The sequence below is a fragment of the Melanostigma gelatinosum genome (genome assembly GCF_949748355.1).
Source record: "Melanostigma gelatinosum genome assembly, chromosome: 7".
In the NCBI taxonomy this organism is placed as follows: domain Eukaryota; kingdom Metazoa; phylum Chordata; class Actinopteri; order Perciformes; family Zoarcidae; genus Melanostigma; species Melanostigma gelatinosum.
The window spans coordinates 16686261-16705497 of record NC_136640.1 but is presented as its reverse complement, the minus strand read 5'-3'; the positions used below and the strand labels follow the sequence as shown (position 1 = coordinate 16705497).

The window sequence follows — 19237 nt, the reverse complement described above, 5'->3', positions numbered from 1 at the left end:
ATATAGGGGATGAAATCAACCAGGAAAACAAAAGATCCTTCAACATTCGATCACATTTGCGGTTTTATTTATTTGATTGCCTGCCAATGAAACGGCATAACTGAGACTGAAATCCATGTATTATGTCAAGCAGTTACTTTGACAGCGTGCTAAAGTAATTGCTCCACATTTCAATGAATGTACTTATTTAATTTTCTGCCAAGCTACTGCTAGCGTAGTTTAGCACACAGATTTGAATCAGGGGTAACAGCTAGCCTTGCTTTAATTAAAGCTCCTCCTCTCGTACCTCCAAATCTCACAAATTAATAAATTATATTGTTTGTTTAATCTGTATAAAAACCTTCACATAAAGCCAGGCTAGCTGTCTCTGTCTGTTTTCAGTCTTTTGCTAAGCTAAGCGTACACACTTAAGAGTGATCAATCACCTCATCTAACTCCCTGCAAAACAGCAAATAATTGATTCCGCAAAATGTCAAGCGACGCCTCCTAATTCATAATATCTTAGGTGCGAGTTAAGAGGAAGTCCTACAGAATTTAGCTTGCTATAAAGTCAACAGAAACAAACTAAGAAGAGCTGGATTAGCATTTCATGTTATAACCATCCCCTCTGATAACGACTCCATGTCAAAGCCCGATCACACTGATGGAAGGAGACAGTGCGAGGGGATTATAAATACTTCTAAGCGCCGTCTCCCCTCCTCACACACTTAAGGATGGATCAAGGCATCTCGCAGGCTTGCGCTCAGCCTGCAGATGGCTGCTCCTCCTCCCTCTGACCCTCCCTCCATCCATTCATCCATCCATCCTTCCTTCCTCTCGCTCTGTCTTTGTAGCCAGCTTGTCCTCTGGCAGGTGGCTCCTTCCTTTACGCTTTGCTTTCGTGGCATGGTGTTTTCTAAACTGCACCTCTGGCAGTTCGACGAGTCGTCGTAATCAATGCTCACACATTCAAGCCGATGGTTTTGATTTTGCCTCTCCAGCTTCTCGGAGCTACTTTTTGTAATCACACAAGCAAAATATTTCCATCCAGGAAATGTATGTCTGAACATACTGTATTAAACCAATGATAATTATGCTCCAAGCCCTTATGTGTGTGGTAACCTTATAATCAATGGATAATTCATTCTGTGGTAGCAGGATTAAAATAAGATATAAAATTAGATAGAATTCATCCTGAAGGGAAATTGTTGTGCAGCAGTTGCAGTACTACAAAATACTGCAAATATACAAAATATAGACAATAAAGATGATCAATTAGGTACAAAAATTAAATGTAAACAATGGCAGAAATGTAAACAGGCAAAAAGGAGGTGTTATAAATATAAATTCAAATCCAAAATCTGGTTTGTGTCATAAGACTGTTTGGGATTTTCATTATCTCTTCAACAGTCTCTTGCCATTTGGGGTAAAAAAAAATGGACAAGCCCAAAAATGTTGCTGTCTGTTTGAAATGTAAATAATAATAAATACCATTATAAAATGAGTCCTTAAACAACACAGTATGCTTTAAGAGTACTCTTCATCTGCTGCCGGTGCCACTGCAAAGTTGACATTTCAGAAAAACAAACTGAGAATTTGTTGACCTTTGGACGCTCTATAGCTGTGTGAACTTGCTCACAGATGGCTTGTGCTCACAAATGTCAGCGCGGTGAGGTGAACTGCAAGGAGAAATGAATCTCATTACATATGCGATGACTGCATGAGCTAGCATGGCCCCAGGTGTCCGAGCCGTCAGGATCTACTGTTCGTAGAATGATCTCTGCATCGTGATATTATGCAAAAGAGAGGAAACAAACGCATCAACATTGTAGTTAGATTAAGTGTAGCTCATAATAAAACCATCCTTTTTAATGTTTTTTCCTACTTGGTCCACATTTGGTCCCAGTGAGTGTGTTACATGGGGTGCTGGAGATGAAGCCAGGGAAAGAGGCCAGACATCCACCCACACACACACACACACTCGTAGTAGTGCCTTTCCCCCACTTGCATCATTTGTTTTTCCTGCTTTGGCAAAGCAACACACTAAAAAAATACTCTGGATAAGGTAGCATAAAATAGAGCACTGCTTGATTCATTTGAATAGGTGTAATCACCATTGGAAACGGTTCGATTTTCCGCCTGTCTTTTTAGGATTGTCTAACACAGAGTCAGATGTAATTTATTTCTGTCTTGTTGATGGCCATGACCTGCAGACTGTCAGCCATTGTTACTTCATATGAAACAGCTGCCAGTGGCTGTTAGTAACCAGCAGAGGAAGTCGAATGGGATTTTACAGGTGTCATATTCTGGACAGGCTTCTAGTAAACTCAACAAACATGTTCCCTCAAATCCATCAAAGAATCTTACTGTACGGAATACAAGTATTGTGTTTACACAAGGCAGTTAATTTAATAATTTATCCCTGTTCTTCTGTGCTTTTTGCAGAATTCATAAGATGATTACATCCTTGTGTTTCACTCAAATTGACTGACTATCTGACGGCTCCATTGCCAAACGGAGAGCTCTATTAGACGCTGGTGAAATACTCAATCACACTGGACTAATATTCATCTGAATCTGTGTTCACTGTTTGGCTGAAAAGCTTTGCTGGGTGCTGAAGAAGAAGTCTCTTATCATGCGAGATGCTTGTGTCTCTGTTGCTTTGTTTTGTCTGACTAACAGTCAAAAACAGACGCAGCTTTAATTATGTATCTTTCTAACGATTATTTTCATGAACGATTAATCTGCTGATTGGCTTCAACATCAATTGCTTAATCGTAAGACCGATGTAACATCAGAAAAACATCAGAAAAACTGCCAAAATTGTCATCAGTTGTCTTGTTTGGTCCAACCAAGAGTCCAACCACCCAAAAATAAAAAGACTGACTTAAAACCGCAATATTTAACATTTAAGGAGCTTAAGCAAGAGAATGTTAGGATTTGTTTTACTTCTTAAATGATTAATCGATAATCAACATCGTTTGACTAATTGACGTCATTTCGGCTCCTCTCCAAAAATGTGTTGATAATAGTTGTTTTTCTGCAGCAAAAGCATGAATTAGTTACCCACAGTTATCAAACATCTTGATGATTTTAACATTTGATATTTGGACGAGATGGCTGAGCTTTGTGTCACGCAGCGCTGCCTTCCTATTAGACGTGTCGGAGGAGAACGTCTCCACAAACTTCGGCGGGTTTATACACAATATAATCTCTAGCAAACCACAGGTATGGACAGTTTATCCTGTGGGTATTAAATCCCACACAAGAAGCTGTCGCTGCACCACTGTCTGTGCATGTCCCACACAGAAAGCCTGAGAAGGAGCAGTCGATCCACCTGTGGGTCATCACACTCTGTGAAAGTAGGCGCTTCTCCTCCCATTTCAGACAAACAAGAGCCAAATCAGGCGTGGGCGAAGGGAGCTCTGCGCTCGCATTGTATCAGGTTCCACCAGTGGAAACTGCACCCGGCCTCAGCCCCCGTCACTCGGCCTCGTTTAGGGGCCACTTAAGTCAGCACAGACTGCTCAAGTTAATCCAGCAAGGGGATGAGAGGAAGAGCTTCTGCAGGCCGAACAACCTCTGCAGCTTTAAAGTCCAGGTAGTGAGATCAAGTTGTTCCTCGGGTGGATTGTCAGTCAGCCCACACATACTGTGCGACTGACAAAATGAACGATACAGAAAGATGGCATTATGCTAAATCATTTTCGTCCTCTACTGAATATTCACTGTTGTTCCAAATTGCCTGAGCAACAGAAACTCACAGACAGATCCCCAATTTTCATTTGGAAGAAATTACAACAAATTGTGGGTTGTGGTGAGACAGCTCCAGAGACAGCTGGGAAAACATCAAAATAATCGATTAAATCTGTGGAAAAACATTTTGCTTTCCCTTCGTGAAGTTTCCGTAATTAAAGTAGCAGTAGCCGTCCAAAGTCACACATCATACATCATTTTACGTCTGCTGACTCTGACTATATGCCAGTTTAATGAGTCTACTTTCAGTATACTATGAGTATTAGGACAGAGGGCAGAGGATAGTATAGTGTGGAATTGGTGTACAGTAAATATGAAGCTGCAGCGAGCAGGGGCTTAGCTTAGCTTACCATAAAGGCTGGAAACAGAGGGAAACAGCTAGCCTGGCTCCGTCCAAAGGAAACTTGAGCAGCACCTCTAAACCTCACTAATCTTGCAGTTGTTGATGAATTTGTTTGTCAGGTAGAGTCAAACATAGGGCTGCAACAAATGATTGAGAAAAAAATCCCGGGATTGCGAATAGATTTGCAAATATATTTTTCCAAACTTTCCAAGGCAACAGTCCAAAACCCATAAATATTACATTTACTATAATGTCAGCCAAGGGAAAGCTTTTAAGAAGCTGGAAGCAACAAGTTTGTTTCATACATTTCACTTTGAAACATTTTCAGCAAAAGAAATCCGCTTTCCAAAGCTCCAAGATGATACATGGCAGAATATCAGTCACTCTGTAATGTCTCTATATCATCGGAACTCATTCATGTTCAAATGCAGAGGCTCAGAAGAAAGAAGTCATGACTGTACACAGTCTTAAACACACAAACTGAAAACCAGTTGGATTTGGGGGGATTATAGGAACTCTATCTGAGATAAAACTAGATTCCTGTTGTCTCTTTAACTTCCTGAGAGGAGAATCGGGGAGTCTAGTTTCCGCCGTGAGATCGAGAACCCAAGCAGAGGGCTCTGGTGTAATTTACGGTTTTGTTTGTCTAAATTAATGTTAATCCATGGTATAACTTGAAAAGACAAAAAGGGTTTAGCACGGGGGTGAACATAAATGCTGGTGGTGAGCTCCAGCAGGAGATAAGCGGGCAGTTCAGTCGAGGGTCCTCGATGCTATCTGAGAAAATACCTCATGTGACAGAGGTCTGTTACTTTAGAGTGTTAATGTGCCACAGACTCGTCCTCTCCAAAGGCCTCGTGCTTTTGATTTAGTTTGTTTAGCGTGTCTCGACAGCCCTGCCCTCTACAAAGGCAAACAGAGCAAGGTTTGATTAGGAGTCTCTGTCAGTTAATATAGAACAGTTTTCAAGGTTACTGTCACCAACGATGCTCTCTCTCTCTGTGTGTGTGTGGCCTGCAGACTGGTCGCTGTCGCTTGAAAAATAAACCCTCCGCTCTGCACCGGTGAGATTAAACCTGAGGGATTTGTACTTCTCACCGTCTGCCTGTCGGGAGCCGTGCGCAGAGTGACGAAGCATGTTTTGACGGCTGTCCTCGTGGTATCGCCGGGATGAATGGATGGCTGTTTAATCTGCGCCTGAAAAGAAGATTTCAGCGGGGGCAAGAAAGAGGGGAGAAGGATTTAGGGTCCAAGGCATTGATGTGGTTTGACTAGTGTGTGCATTTCACCTGCAGGGGGGGTGAACGCTAACACAAAGTGATCATGCGTGTGCTGTTGTCTGACGGTGAATTTGAGGTGATTTAAACACGGTCGTCTCCGCAGCGGAGCAGCTGTAGAGCCTCTGCTGCCCTCGCAGACAGAGGGAGGCGATAAAATTTTAATGAGGTGATTGTATTATACTGTCTGCTGTCCGGTCTTAAGCTGCTCCCCTGTGACATCGTAACATGACGCTGAAACACTTGTTTATCGGCCTCTCACCCTGGATTTTCACTGGCGAGGGTGTGAACTGTGGTCAGAGACAAACACTTGTGGGAGACTTGATTTAAAAGAGGCTGGCTGTTTGTGAGGTGCAAGTTCCCACTTGCAAGGATGTGCACAGAGGAGTTTCCCCTTTGGGCTTAGTGTGACAGTTATATTTATCCTTTAATGACTGCATTAGGGCTGCAAACGATTATGGCGACCGATAAAGCTCTCTGCTATTTCTACGAATAATCTAGGGCCCGTGGTGACATCTTCAGATTTCTTGTTTTCTCTGACCAACGGCCCAAAACCCCAAAGTATTTGAACCACATAAAATAGGAAATTGTCACATTTGAGAAGCTGGGATCATCATTTTTGGCATTGTTTACCTAATACATAACCTATAGAGTGAATTCATTAATTACCAACATTGTTTTCTGTTGTTCAGCTAATGTTTTAATCAACTAAGTGTTTCTCGAACGATTCAATCGAAGTTGGCTCTGCGTCACATTTGTGATTGGAGTAGAAAAAAGACGAGTCAGTCAATCTATTGGCTGATCTACAGCAAAACAAATTGTAAACAATTGTGATAAGCTGCACAACGTTTCATCAAGCAACTGACGAGCGAAAGACTAAGTGTCTACAGCATGCCAACAGCCCTGTGATGGTGTACTATATGCTAAATGCTAACATGCTGATGTTAAGCTTCTGTTTACCATGTTCACCATCATGGGTAAGGCAAACATTGGCTGATATAAAGCCACTGGTATGGCTAAAAATGCTAAGCATTCATTGGACTCATGCAGCTTTTTTTGAGTATTTATTTGAATCATTGTGAAGCCCTATTTGTGATATTCAGTTTTTTGGTCATGCTGCTTTCCAGTCTCTTCTACTTAGCCCTCAGTAGTCAGAGAAGACGGATGTAATGGAACTAGAGCTGCGTTACACATCGGCCCAACCTTTCACTGCTAATGTGCTGTCACAAAGCGGCAGAGAGTTCGACTCACGAGCGGCCAAGAGAGTCGAGCGGCATTATCAGCAGTGTGGCTGCGGGAGCTTCTCCGCGACCATGGGAGGAATTATCCTGACAGTCTGTGACTTGGCTCTTTTCGCCTGTCTGCCTCTCTGTGTGTCAGATACGGGGCCCGGGCTGGACGGGGCCTCTGGCTGTCCCCTGTCCGGACCTGAGAGCCTGTCGCTTCCCATCTCCTTTTCGCTGTGTGATTGTGGCGCTCTCTAAACTCCACAGTTGCGGATGATTCCTCGGTGATGGCGATGAGTACTGTAAATGATTTCACACTGCACGTGAGATGCTGACTGGGCTCTCCTAGCCTCTAATCGATTGACCCTCTTTTACAGTCCTCTGTGGCTTGTTAATTGGACTCCAGCTCTCATGCTGACACAGTGACCCTAATGGAGGAGAATTACTGCTGTCTCGTCATGCATTAACCTCCCTCGTTTCATAGCAGCTGGGTAGACGGGACGAAGTGCACTCCCGTCCTGTCACATGTCGCTGTGCCTCTGGGAGCCGCGGTCAGGTGACACTGCAGCCAACCATATTAAAGCAAAAGCACCAAGAGACAAACACTGACTGTTTGCACACTGTTGTCCCTTAATTAGTTGTAACATAATTTAGGCATGGCCAGGGTTACAAGAGGCCTCTTTGCACAGGAGGTCAGATCAAGCTTCAGGGCTAGTGACTTTTGAACAAAAGCACATTTTTGTGCATTTCTGTTGTCTGCAGCCTCAGTAGATTTAATGGGGGAAACCAAAACAAACATTTAACAGGTTTGGGCTGCAGATAAAGATTTTTTTTTTCTTTATCAACCGATTTAAGCAATGAATCGTTTGGTCGATAAAGTGTCAAAATGCCTTTTACAGGTTCCCACAATCGCAAAGTGGCAACTTTAAATGTCTAAAGCCCAAAGGTGTTTAGTTTACTATCACGTAACACATAAAAAGAGCAGCAAATCGGAAAAGCTGGAACTAACGAACACTGAAATGAATTAACGGTTTATCAAAATAGTAGACTTGGAAATGAAGACTGTGAGAGCACTTCTACTCCAGACACAGCAGGAGCGCTCGAGACAGTCGTAACCCAGCTGACATCTCAAGAGATCCGCCACCAATTGCCTTTTCTGTGTTTCTTTAAGTAACCGTTGTGCGTCTGGGTGGTTGCAAGCTTAGATTTGGTGTAGCAGCTCCCCCCTAGTGGCTGCTGCCTCCATTATTTACAAGTGTGAATATTTCATGATGACATCAGGGTAGGGATGTCCTAATGAGCCGTGGCACTCGTTCATCTGGCCCTGAAACAGGCCGGTGAGGGCCCCGCTGTGGCGCCGCAAAAACCGAGTGGGGGCCTGAAATAAAGTCTTCCTTTGAGGTAAACTGCTGGAGGACAAAAATTAGGAAAATAACTAAAAAAAACTCACACAAGCAAATCAGCAAATCATCTGTTTTTCCTGAGGAAAAGACTCGGGCATGAAGGCGAGGCTTACACTGCTTTATTCTCAGGAAAACAGAAGCCTGTTGGATCTAGCTCATTGTTGTCTAGACTGTGTAGCAAGGACAAAAATGAAACGTGTGAATGAAAAGTGTGTGGATGAGAGTGTGTCTTCTTACGTCACAGGGTGATGAGTCAGAGAGCTTCTCATATTAAGAGTGTATGAAGAGACAGAATCCAACAAAAGGCAATGTTGCGCTGCTCTTACAGACGGTCAAAGAAGTTGCTTTTACGCTGAAAGTGATTTTTAAAATCGTCCTTGTTGAGATACTTGCAAACAGTTTTGTCTGCAGTCATCTTTTATTTGGAGTGATTCCAATAATAACAAAGCTCTTCTGTTGTTTTGTTGCAGTGAGGGTGTCTTCAAGTGTCCGGAGGACCAGCTACCGTTGGACTATGCCAAGGTATGATTATCACTCTCACAACACACTATTTGTCTTCTCAAATATGATAATAATAACACGATTAAGACTAAAAAGAGTCTGCAAGCATCTTGTGACACAGTGGTGCTTTGAGCTGTGTGACAATGCTAATAGGCTGATGTTGAGCAGGTACAATGTTTACCATGATCACCCATTTATCTTAGTATTTTAGCATGCTGACATTTGCCAGTTAGCACGAAACGCAAAGTATAGCTGAGGCTGGTAGGACTGATATTACTTTCCCAGCTATTTGGTCATAAATAAAAGTATTGGGCAAATTGAGCTGTTGACCCAGTGCCATGAACGTTTGCACCAAATTGAATGGCAATCCATCCAGTCAAAACCACAGAACACACAGCCTCATGGTGGCAATATAGGAAAGGCCAGTGGATTACCAGAGTCATTCGGATTTACCCTCTGAGGATCATGAATATCTGTAGAAAATGTTGTAGTAATCCTTCCAGTAGTTGTAGAGATATTTCAGTCCGCACCAAAAAAGTGGACTGACTGACAGACCGACCTTTCCATCCCTGTCGCCATTTTATTTATGTATTCATTTATTTGACCGGGACAATACATGTTGGCATTGTTACATTTAAGTAAAGTGCAACAGATGCAATGTATGTAGAACTTCAAGCCCTTGCTAATTTGCGGACCTTGTCCCAAGTTAAGGCTTTTAAGAAATAAAAACACGTAATACAACATCATACATTCCAACCATATTATATATGTTGCATATGTGTGCATGTAGGTATTTTCCCCAATTCATGACAGTATATTTGCAAAATACTATCTGTGTGTGTGTGTGTGTGTGCATGCAGTCAGCATGGCTAAAAAAAAAAAGTCACATTACAGTGGGAAAGAAGTACGTTCAGTTGATCCAACTTTTAAGTTTTTCCCCTAAAATAAATCTCTCCCAGAAGAAAAGAAAAGTGCAACTAAATTTCAACTGTACTCTTTGTTTTGTAAAGGCGTTACTCAAACTGTGCCAGAGGGGGAACACAGATAGTGAATAACTGTATTCAGAGGCAGAGGATGGCTCTCTCACAAGTGATATCCCCGTTGTAAAGTGAGAGAGTGAAACAAAAGGACAAGAGCTTAATTCTAAACTACGCCCGAGAGACTTAAAGCCCAACGAACAGTTTATGATCATCCCTGTGTCTGAGCAGCTTTTGGCATCGATTGAAAGGAGTCCTCTGTAATTCTCCCATGCAGTTAGTTAGCATTAGCCTGAATTAGCCGTCGAGCCATTACCCCGGAGCTGCAGCAGTGCAGGTCTGCATGCTGTGCTGAGAGCGATGAAGGCGCCTGTAATAGCAGGGACTCCTCACGGGGAAGGATGTGCTCATGGCGCACCTGTCAGACATTGTTATTTACCAAGGCTCCCAGTCGCCTGCAAATTACCCCGTCTTGGTGGTCTACTGTCAGGGTAGCGCTCACTGCAAACTGTCCTTTTAAAAACAACATGCACAAACACAACCTCGCTCCAACAGAACAAGAGCGTCGCAGTCATTAAAGGATTGTGCTGCAGCTGCTGTAGTGGTGGTAGTAATATTAGTTGTAGTATGTGACTAACAATTGATAAACCAGACAGAATAAACCCCCTAGTTGGAGCTCCAAAGAGCTTAACCCCCCCCCCCCCCCCCCCCCCCTGAGCTGCCTGGGACTAAGTGATTAAAAGGTCATTATTGCCGTCTCCCTGCAGATTCTAAGACTGGAACAATGAGAGAGTCTCAGTTTGCTTTAGAGGGTTTATTTTCCCCTCTTTGCCTCTGCTGAAAGAATGTGATTATGGCAGCACAAACGTCTGCCTCTACTGTAAAAGCGCCGCTAGTCAAGCATTTGTTTTAATGTCAGATATATCTATGTCTGTAGATCATATTTAACAGTTTTAAATGATTATTTTGTTTGGCAGAGGCATATATCCCCTAACATAGCAGCTAAACAATGAGTGAGTTAAGTGTTTTATTGTACATTATTTTCCAAATCAAATTTTTAATTTCAAAGCGATGGCTGCCAGGTTTCCGTGCAGAGGCACGTGAGCGCAGTCGGGCTGTTACTGAGCTGTTGTTTGTTTAGAGGGCTGTTTGTGGCATTTTGAGGAAGTGGCTTGCCTTGTTTGACCAGTCCTCTGCTGGTGTGACAGCATGGGGGGGATGGAGATGCAGATGCAGAGCTGTAAATCCCCAGGACAGCGTACTGTAGGGGAGGATTTGGGGTGTTTGGGCTGAAAACTGACTCATCCTCATCGCTCAGTGACTGGAAAATAAATCTTTTCCTATGCTCCCTGTCTCTCTCAAAGGTCCCATAAACCCATAAACGAACTCATTATCACTGCAGCGGCTGGGTCAACTCACTGCTGCGGTTTGCAAACTCAATCTCAACAGTTTAACTTTCCAGTGTGTGTGTGTCTGCAGCTCAACATTCAGTCTCGTATGATGTAGTGTAGAAACCAACATGCTGTTAATATAGTTTGCATTGAGTATGTTCTGAATTTGCACCTCATTGATATTTTCTATTTGCACAACTTTGTACTGTAACTGCCGCACAATGGTTTCCCTCGAGATAAATAAAGTTCAGTCTTATCTGTCTATTTATCTTGTTTGTTTAAAAGTGCAAGATACATATTATATATTTTGATTGCCTCTCAACGTGGCAAAATATCAGCTTATCATCCATTAAAAGCCCTGTTTTTAGCTTCATAAGTTTGCTTTTTTTTTGCTAGTTCGGTTGGTTTTACATGCGTTATTGGTTAAATGCAGATTCACCCCATGTTATACACTTTATGAAAGTGGTATATTACAGTCTTCCAACATGACCTGGTCAGCCACTACTACGCTGACCTCGTCTTGCTCGTCTTCTCCAGATCTACCCGGACCCAGAGCTGGAGCAACAGATCCTGGCATTGCCCATCCGCTGCATCCACAGTGAGGAGGGCTGCCGCTGGACCGGCCAGATGAAGCAGCTGCAGGTGAGAAGCTTTGATAACTTCTCGTCTGTCTCTCCTCCATCTTCCGTTTTTTATTTATTTTTTTATATCTGCTGCCTTATCAAACATCAGACTTGTGTATTTCCTAACATGCGTGTGTTTGTGTGTGTGTGTGTGTGTGTGTGTGTGTGTGTGTGTGTGTGTGTGTCTCCCTCAGGGCCACTTCACCACCTGCGCCTTCAATGTGATACCCTGCCCCAACCGCTGCTCCGTCAAGCTGACGCGCCGCGACTTGCCCGACCACCTGCAGCACGACTGCCCCAAGCGCAAGGTCAAGTGCGAGTTTTGTGGCAGCGAGTTTACCGGTGAAGCCTACGAGGTAAACAGCGACGACAAACCTGTTTTTATTATGTTTCTTTCCTGTTACAACTCAGCGGGAGCTTGACGTAAACAACCCAGAGTGACGCCACGTAATTTCCATGCCTACAGTAAATGAAAGACGTCTTTGTGAGAAGCAGCAGGGGAGACTCGTGCACGTGTGTTAGTCTCTGCTGAAATAACACGTGCGTTGGCAAAAGGACAGAACCTTTTGAGTGGGTCTCTCATGCTGAATGTGTTTTCCTCGGTGAGCCGGCTGAAGTGCCTCAGAGTCTCCTCACTAACACCTCTGTCATTTCCACCGCCCCTCCTCCGTTTACTCCGGCCCACATGGTCGCCCCTCTGCACACAGTTGCAGTGGCATTCATCCACCTTTTGGCTCTCACATTGGAATTACTCACTCATGTTTACAACTGCGTGTTATTCAAAACCTTTCATTAATGATTCCTCCGCGGATTATTTTTCAATTGATAGATGCTTTGTTTAGTCTGTGAGATGACAACAATTGTGAGATTCATTTATATTTCCCAGGGTCCGAGATGACCCAAAGATATTCAATTCAGTGATATAAAAGAAGAGAAAATCAGCAAATCCTCTCATACTAGACACCACAATCGCAGAATGGTTGCTGGTTAGGCAAGAAAAAAATACTATATAATCAAAATAGTGTCTGATTACAGTATTTTGAAAATACTTGTACATGACATTTCCTTGACTTACTTGTTATTTTTGTCTGGATTGATCAATACATTTTATCAGAATCAATCAGAGCCATCAGAGTAAATTTTATTTTGTAAAAGTTTCATATTGTTGTAAATTTGATACATTTAGGTTATTGCATAATGCATAATAGCCTCCTTGCTTTCAGAGGAATTTTATATATTTTACTCATTAAAACGCAGTTTTGAGCTATAATAACTGCCGTGTATATGAACAGCATTTGGATAAACAGTAACACCTGCTTTATCTACAGTATTACATGCGTTTACTTCATAACCCTGCTTTAAATTGTAATCACGTGTGTCCTCTCAACCCCAGAACCACCAGGGTGTGTGTCCTCAGGAGAGTGTTTACTGTGAGAACAAGTGTGGAGCGAGGATGATGCGTCGTCTGCTGTCCCAACACGGCTTGGCCGAGTGTCCCAAGCGCACACAGCCCTGCAAGTACTGCGGCAAGGAGTTCGTCTTCGACACGATCCAGGTCAGTTTCACACAAAGTTTACCACCTGGATCTTAAATCTTTGTTTTTTTAGTTAAATAACTGTATTGGGCATGACTGAGTCAGTCTTTCTCAACATGGGACTCCTGTCAGTGTCGTCGTACCTGTTATCTGTACTGCATGTGGCTCTTGGAGGGTTTCCAGCCTCAGGATGGCCCAGAGAAGGCTCTCTGTGGTTCATGGTGTCTCTGCCCTGGCCCCCCACATGTGGGGCCAAGATGTAATAACCCGATCCGAGACAAAGTGTTTTACAATTCGTTTATGATGTTTATTTTTTATATTTTTTTCATTTAATTTCAACGTAATTTGAGTCTGAGGGCCTTTTCCCTCCTGATCTATTTTTTATTTTATAGAGGTATGATATACTAATGTTACCTTGTAGGATGGAAAATAAACAATCATGTTCCATTTAGTTAGTCTGCAGGCAGCAACTCGTGATTATTTGTATCTAGAGCTGCACCAATTCGTCGATTGTCTACGACTGAATAATCGTATATATCGAATAATAGTAATTATAAGATATTCAGCTTTTCTCTGTGTTATATAATTGTAATTTGAATACCTTTGGGTTTTGGACTGTTAGACGTACAAAACACGTTGCACATTTTTTACTGTTTTTCTGACTTTTTATCGTTTATATAAATATTTAATTAATCAAGAAAAGGATAAAAGATAATGAAATTAAAACTAATTCGTTAAACTAACAGGGTGACCAAATTACCTCTTTTGTCCGGCCAAACATCTACAAACACAAACATATTCAGTTTACTGTAAGTTAAGAAAAGGAAAAGCAACAACCAATAGACAATTCATTGTCAAATTACCGGTTGCCAGATTTGTACGTGTATTGACAGAATGGTCCCAATCATTTCTGCGGCTTCAGAAAACAACTGATCGTGCGGCCGCACGATCAGTTGTTTTCTTTCTTGTCTGGTCTATTTTTGCAGCCTCATTTTTAACACCACATGTATTTTTTGTTTGACTTTCAAGGACATTTTCGCTTGTGCAACCATTAACCTGCAACCCCACCGTGCAGCATGTGTTCTTATCACTCGTGCTGTAGGTCAGCAGTGCACCCATTAACACAATCATTGACTCCTCTGCAGAACCACCAGTACCACTGCCCTCGGTTTCCTGTCCAGTGCCCAAACCAGTGCGGCACACCCAACATCGCCCGAGAGGATCTGGCTAACCATGTGAAGGACAACTGCGGCAGCGCGCTCGTTCTCTGCCCCTTCAAAGACGCCGGCTGCAAGCACAGGGTAAGACTGACCTGCACCATTTAGCCTTAAAAGATTATTCCCTCTCTCTGTCAACACTATTACTGTTAATCAACTCCCAAGCTTGTTTGTCTTTGTTGTTTACGTGCACTTTTTCCATTATATTTCCTTCAAATCGTTGCTCAGTGTTTCCAAAGTAATGCTTTCTCTCTTTTCGAACATACAGCACTGGAGGCTCTCTTTTAATGAGAGCAACACTATATTCTGACAGTGCATTTCCGTCTATTTTTGAAACTGACATCAATTTGAGAAAATGTGGAAACGCTCGAGGAAGAGTTGTAGATGAGCGTCATACTCGCTCCGCATACTCTGGAAAACTTGATGTACAGCATTTATAGACGGAAAGCAAAAACATGTCTCCACAGCAGTAGAGTGACTATTAAATATAATAATCACCTTTGTCTGTCTGTGACTGTTCATGGATGTAAAAAAAATACATGATTCAGATAACGCACACTGAACATATACGAACATCATCCACATTTGCTGTAATATAAAAAAATTTAAATCCATCAAAATTTGCCACAAACGTCACACCCCTTCATCTCAAAGTTCAGTTAAATCAAAAGTCACACACATCACATCATGTACACTGCTACAAAAAAAGAGCAGGACTTTACTTTGTGGCCAAATGCAAACATAAAGGCGCTGAGCTAAAAACAATGAGGTTCATCAGCAATCCTTTTTCATCGGCCATTATTTGTGCATATGAGGATGAAAGTGATATTGCACGGGTGTTGCTTTTCTCTCATCATCCTATATTGAAACCTGGCACTGTAACACACACACTAAAAAAATAAGGTGCAATACGGCTAAATTCTTTATTCTATTTTCTTGTATAAAAACCTCGATGTGTTATGCAGCTCCTCACTTTCTCACTGTGCAGCAGCTTTTTAATAATTTGTCTCTTTGATTTCTCTCTGGCAGTGCCCCAAACTGGCTATCAGTCGTCACCTGGAAGACACCACCAAGTCTCACCTGACTATGATGTGTAACCTGGTGGGGCGTCAGCGGCAGGAGATCCTGGAGCTTCGGAGGGAGATGGAGGAGTTGTCCGTCAGTCACGACGGCGTTCTCATCTGGAAGCTCAGCGACTACTCACGCAAACTCCAGGAGGCCAAACTCAGAAGCAATCACGAGTTCTTCAGCCCGCCTTTCTACACTCACCGCTACGGCTACAAGCTGCAGGTGTCGGCCTTCCTGAACGGTAACGGCAGCGGCGAGGGCTCCCACCTCTCCGTCTACATCCGCGTGTTACCCGGAGAGTACGACAGCTTGCTGGAGTGGCCCTTTTCCTACAAGGTGACTTTCTCCATCATGGACCAGAGCGACCCGTCGCTTTCCAAACCCCAGCACATCACGGAGACCTTCAACCCTGACCCCAACTGGAAGAACTTCCAGAAGCCCAGCAGCAGCCGCAACTCGCTGGACGAGAGCACCCTGGGTTTCGGTTACCCCAAGTTCATCTCTCACGACGAGATCAAGAAGAGGAACTACGTCCGAGACAACTGCATCTTCGTCAAAGCTTCTATAGAGATTCCCCAGAAGATTATGGCTTAAGATCCGACTTTTGTTTCATTTTTTTACGAAGGAGAAGCATAGGTTAAAGACTGGAACTGACACACAGCCTTGAAACTTCTACACACTTACCCTTTAGATACTTTCTGCCCTGACAGCCTCTCCACCACAGAGCGAGTCTGTTTGGCTGCGTGAGCTGACTCGGAGGACGTTGATACATCACAGAGGAGAAAGTGTTTGGTCGGCAGAACCATCACTCTCTGGTGTTTCTTTTTACAATTTTCTTTTTTAGTCTGTTTGCTGACCTTTTATCACAGTCTACAACAAAAAGCCTTGGAAATCAAACAGTGCCTAGAGAGATTATCTTAAGTTATATTTTTGTTGTTATTTCCGCAGTACAAATGTAGAAGATTATGGAAAAGAAATGGAAAAAAAAGGGGGTGAAGGGCTTCACTAAGCCTCTGCACTTAGAGAAGAAAGAAAGTTAGACTCTGGTTCGACACGTCCTGTTGGGGTGATCTAAAGAAGAGGGAGCTCAGCAGACTCAAGCTCAAGCCCAACAGCCTTTTGTTTACATGCTCATACAGTATACTCCCACTGATCCATTAACTAACACAGAGCCCTTGGTAAGAAACTGCTCGAGGTTTGTGTGCACACACGCATCACATCGATGTTTTCAAGTGAGAAACTTGCAGCTTCAATTTCGGTAATTTTCATGTTTTAATTAATTATTTTAGTACTACATTTTGATTCTGTTAAATGAGAAGATGAATACCACTCTCGTGTGTACGACCAACTGCCAAGTAGCTTAGCTTAGCATAAAGACTACAAACAGGGAGAAACGGCTAGCCTGGCTCTGTCCAAAGGTAACAAAATCCACCTACCAGCACCTGTAAAGCTCACTCATTAAAGCCACTTTAAGTCTCATTTGTTGAATTCTTACAAACAGTTTTGGTCAGAGCCAGACTAGCTGTTTCCTCCTGATCATAGTGATGCTAGGCTAAGCTAACTGGCTGCTGTGGAAAGATTTGAAAGTGGTATCAATCATCTAACACAGCAAAAACAACAAATAAACTAATTTACCAAAATGTCAAACTATTCCTTAAACCATAATTAAACATGCCTCTCATAACACTGAGAATGTTTGGGGCTTTTAAAAAATAAAAAGGAAACTGTCAAGATCAACGAAGCTATTTTTTTTTTTTTTTTTCAAGTGGACAAGTTTTTTACCTGACAACATTGAAGCTACATATCTGCTCCCATCACAGTAACTGTCTGTGACTTGTGTTTGTCAGTAGTGCGAGCCAGTCGTAAATAGCTTCAGGAGCATGTTCGTGTCCCAAACTTCATAGTGACCCTACGAGGCTCCGTGTCTATTGCGGAGTCCACCAATACGGGAACAGTAGCACCTTTCGTCGGTCTTAAGATGAGCAGAGCAGACAAAGAGGCCAGTTGTTGGACACGTGCATTTAAAAGTGAAGAAAAAGCCATGTGGCCTTTTTATACAGTATGTCTTCGCATGAGGGTTTTAGGGGTGAGCAGGGCAACATAAACACATGCATGCTTCATGTGCTACCACCTGGACCACATTTTTGTACTGTAACCTGTATTCTTGAAGTCCTCTCCCGTTGATGGCTATTTTGTCTCTTTTTTTGGACCGTTTGAAAGTTGACAAAATTGTCAAAAAGTATGTTTGTTTTTTTCGTTTGTTTTTATATACAGAAAATGTGAACGCTGTTGGTAATAACCTATAAAGACATGAACACTTGGCTGTGAAGTGTACTGTTTTACATAGCCTCGGCATGTTTAGGGTACTGTTTGAAAAGATGGTTAATGACACGGTGTCTGCAAATAAGTGGGTGTCTCGGGACTGACTACACCTTTTGTTGTTACCTTGGTCACCGGTGTCTATCTTCAGCTCGGCACACAATGTTGTGACGGGGGGGCGGCTGGAGGTCTCCATCACAGCACCATCAGAGGGGTGGAGGACCGTCATGATACAGTACACTCGTGACGTATGTGAATACTAATGTAAAAATGCAGGAGCACATTCTGTCTTTTTATTATTATACATGAAAATAAACTCCTGATTTCTTGTCATAATGCCAGCTGATATTTTACAGTGATTTAAAGAGGTGAGAAGATGAAAACTTTTTTGTAAGATTCTGTATTTTTAAAAACACTTAGCTGTTTTATACAAACACTTTTCGTTTGGAGAGTTGGGGTTGACTTTGGGAATTTTCAGACCCTTTCGTCTCTTTCGACATTTGGATAATTTGTTTGTACTTGTGGTTTGAGCCTCACATATTCTGTCTGTATTATTTCCTCTTAAAAGTATTTATTTTAAGGAGCCGTCATGTGAGTTTGAACAGATGGCACAAACGTTTTAATGTGTTAATTGATGAGTGCTTGTCAATTTCTTAATTGAAATAAAATACCATATATTATAGTTGTTTTACCTATTTGTGTTTCATACAGTGCACACTGTATGAATCAGATACAAGTCATACAGTCAAACGGCACACACAACCTGACCTGAGAATATCCTCCCAGCATCCATACAAATTAAAGTCAATGAGCTCTTCCAACTGCAAACACATTCAGTATCCAAGGATCAGTAACATGGGTGCAAATCAAAGAAAAGAAAATCCTGAAATGAGCTCTTGAATTCTAAGAAGTGTTGAAACTGGATACTTTATGGTGTACACAAACTTGCAACAAACTAGGGTACAAACTCAACTTCATAATGATGTTCTTTTATATTTCTAGTCATATTGTCAGACATAATGTCAAAATGTGTTGGTTACTTCATACTAAACCGACAGGTTTTACTGTTTATGATAACATCTTGCTGTGGAAATGTGTTTAAGGGGAGGATTGTAGTGGGAGCACTGGGATGTCAGGAGCGACTTCGGGTGGCCGGCCACATGACCTGAGAAATGTACTGATCTGAACTATTAGCTGATGTTGGAGTGAACTGTATATAGGCCCCCGTCATTGAGTAAGTCTCTCTCGGTTTACATGCATGTGTTAAGAAGGCAAAAGAGAGCATGCGCATGCTTTGATTTGAGTAAAGCAGAAAGAGCCCGTTCATCGGACCTCATTACATAGTGGCCCGGTCATTTCTGTGGGAGGGCCTGGTCTTGGTCATATATCTGCTGCATTGACGATTGTGGGTCAGAATAGCGGGAAAAGCACTGGCTTGCATGCTGCAAAATGCAATCTGATAGGACATCCTGGTATTTGTTGGCGTACTGCAATATCCTATCCTATATATATATGTTTCTGCCAGTATGAGTATTGGAAAGTATACTTCCTCAGCATAATTGGTTTTGGACTGGATTTGCTTTATATTGTTGTCCTGAATTAGCATACTGACCACCAAGAAAG

At 42.4% G+C, this 19237-nt stretch overlaps 1 protein-coding gene across 1 annotated transcript in view; it reads left to right on the top strand.

Annotated features, from left to right (window-relative positions):
- Positions 1-18269, top strand: part of traf4a (tnf receptor-associated factor 4a) — a 33887-nt gene extending 15618 nt beyond the window's left edge. Inside the window, exons 2-7 of the mRNA XM_079272717.1 lie at positions 8455-8506; positions 11391-11495; positions 11671-11832; positions 12870-13031; positions 14156-14311; positions 15257-18269. Coding sequence (XP_079128843.1) covers positions 8455-8506; positions 11391-11495; positions 11671-11832; positions 12870-13031; positions 14156-14311; positions 15257-15889 — 1270 coding nt within the window. The 3' untranslated portion in view covers positions 15890-18269. The remainder of the gene's footprint in view (positions 1-8454; positions 8507-11390; positions 11496-11670; positions 11833-12869; positions 13032-14155; positions 14312-15256) is intronic.
- Positions 18270-19237: the final 968 nt, after the last annotated feature.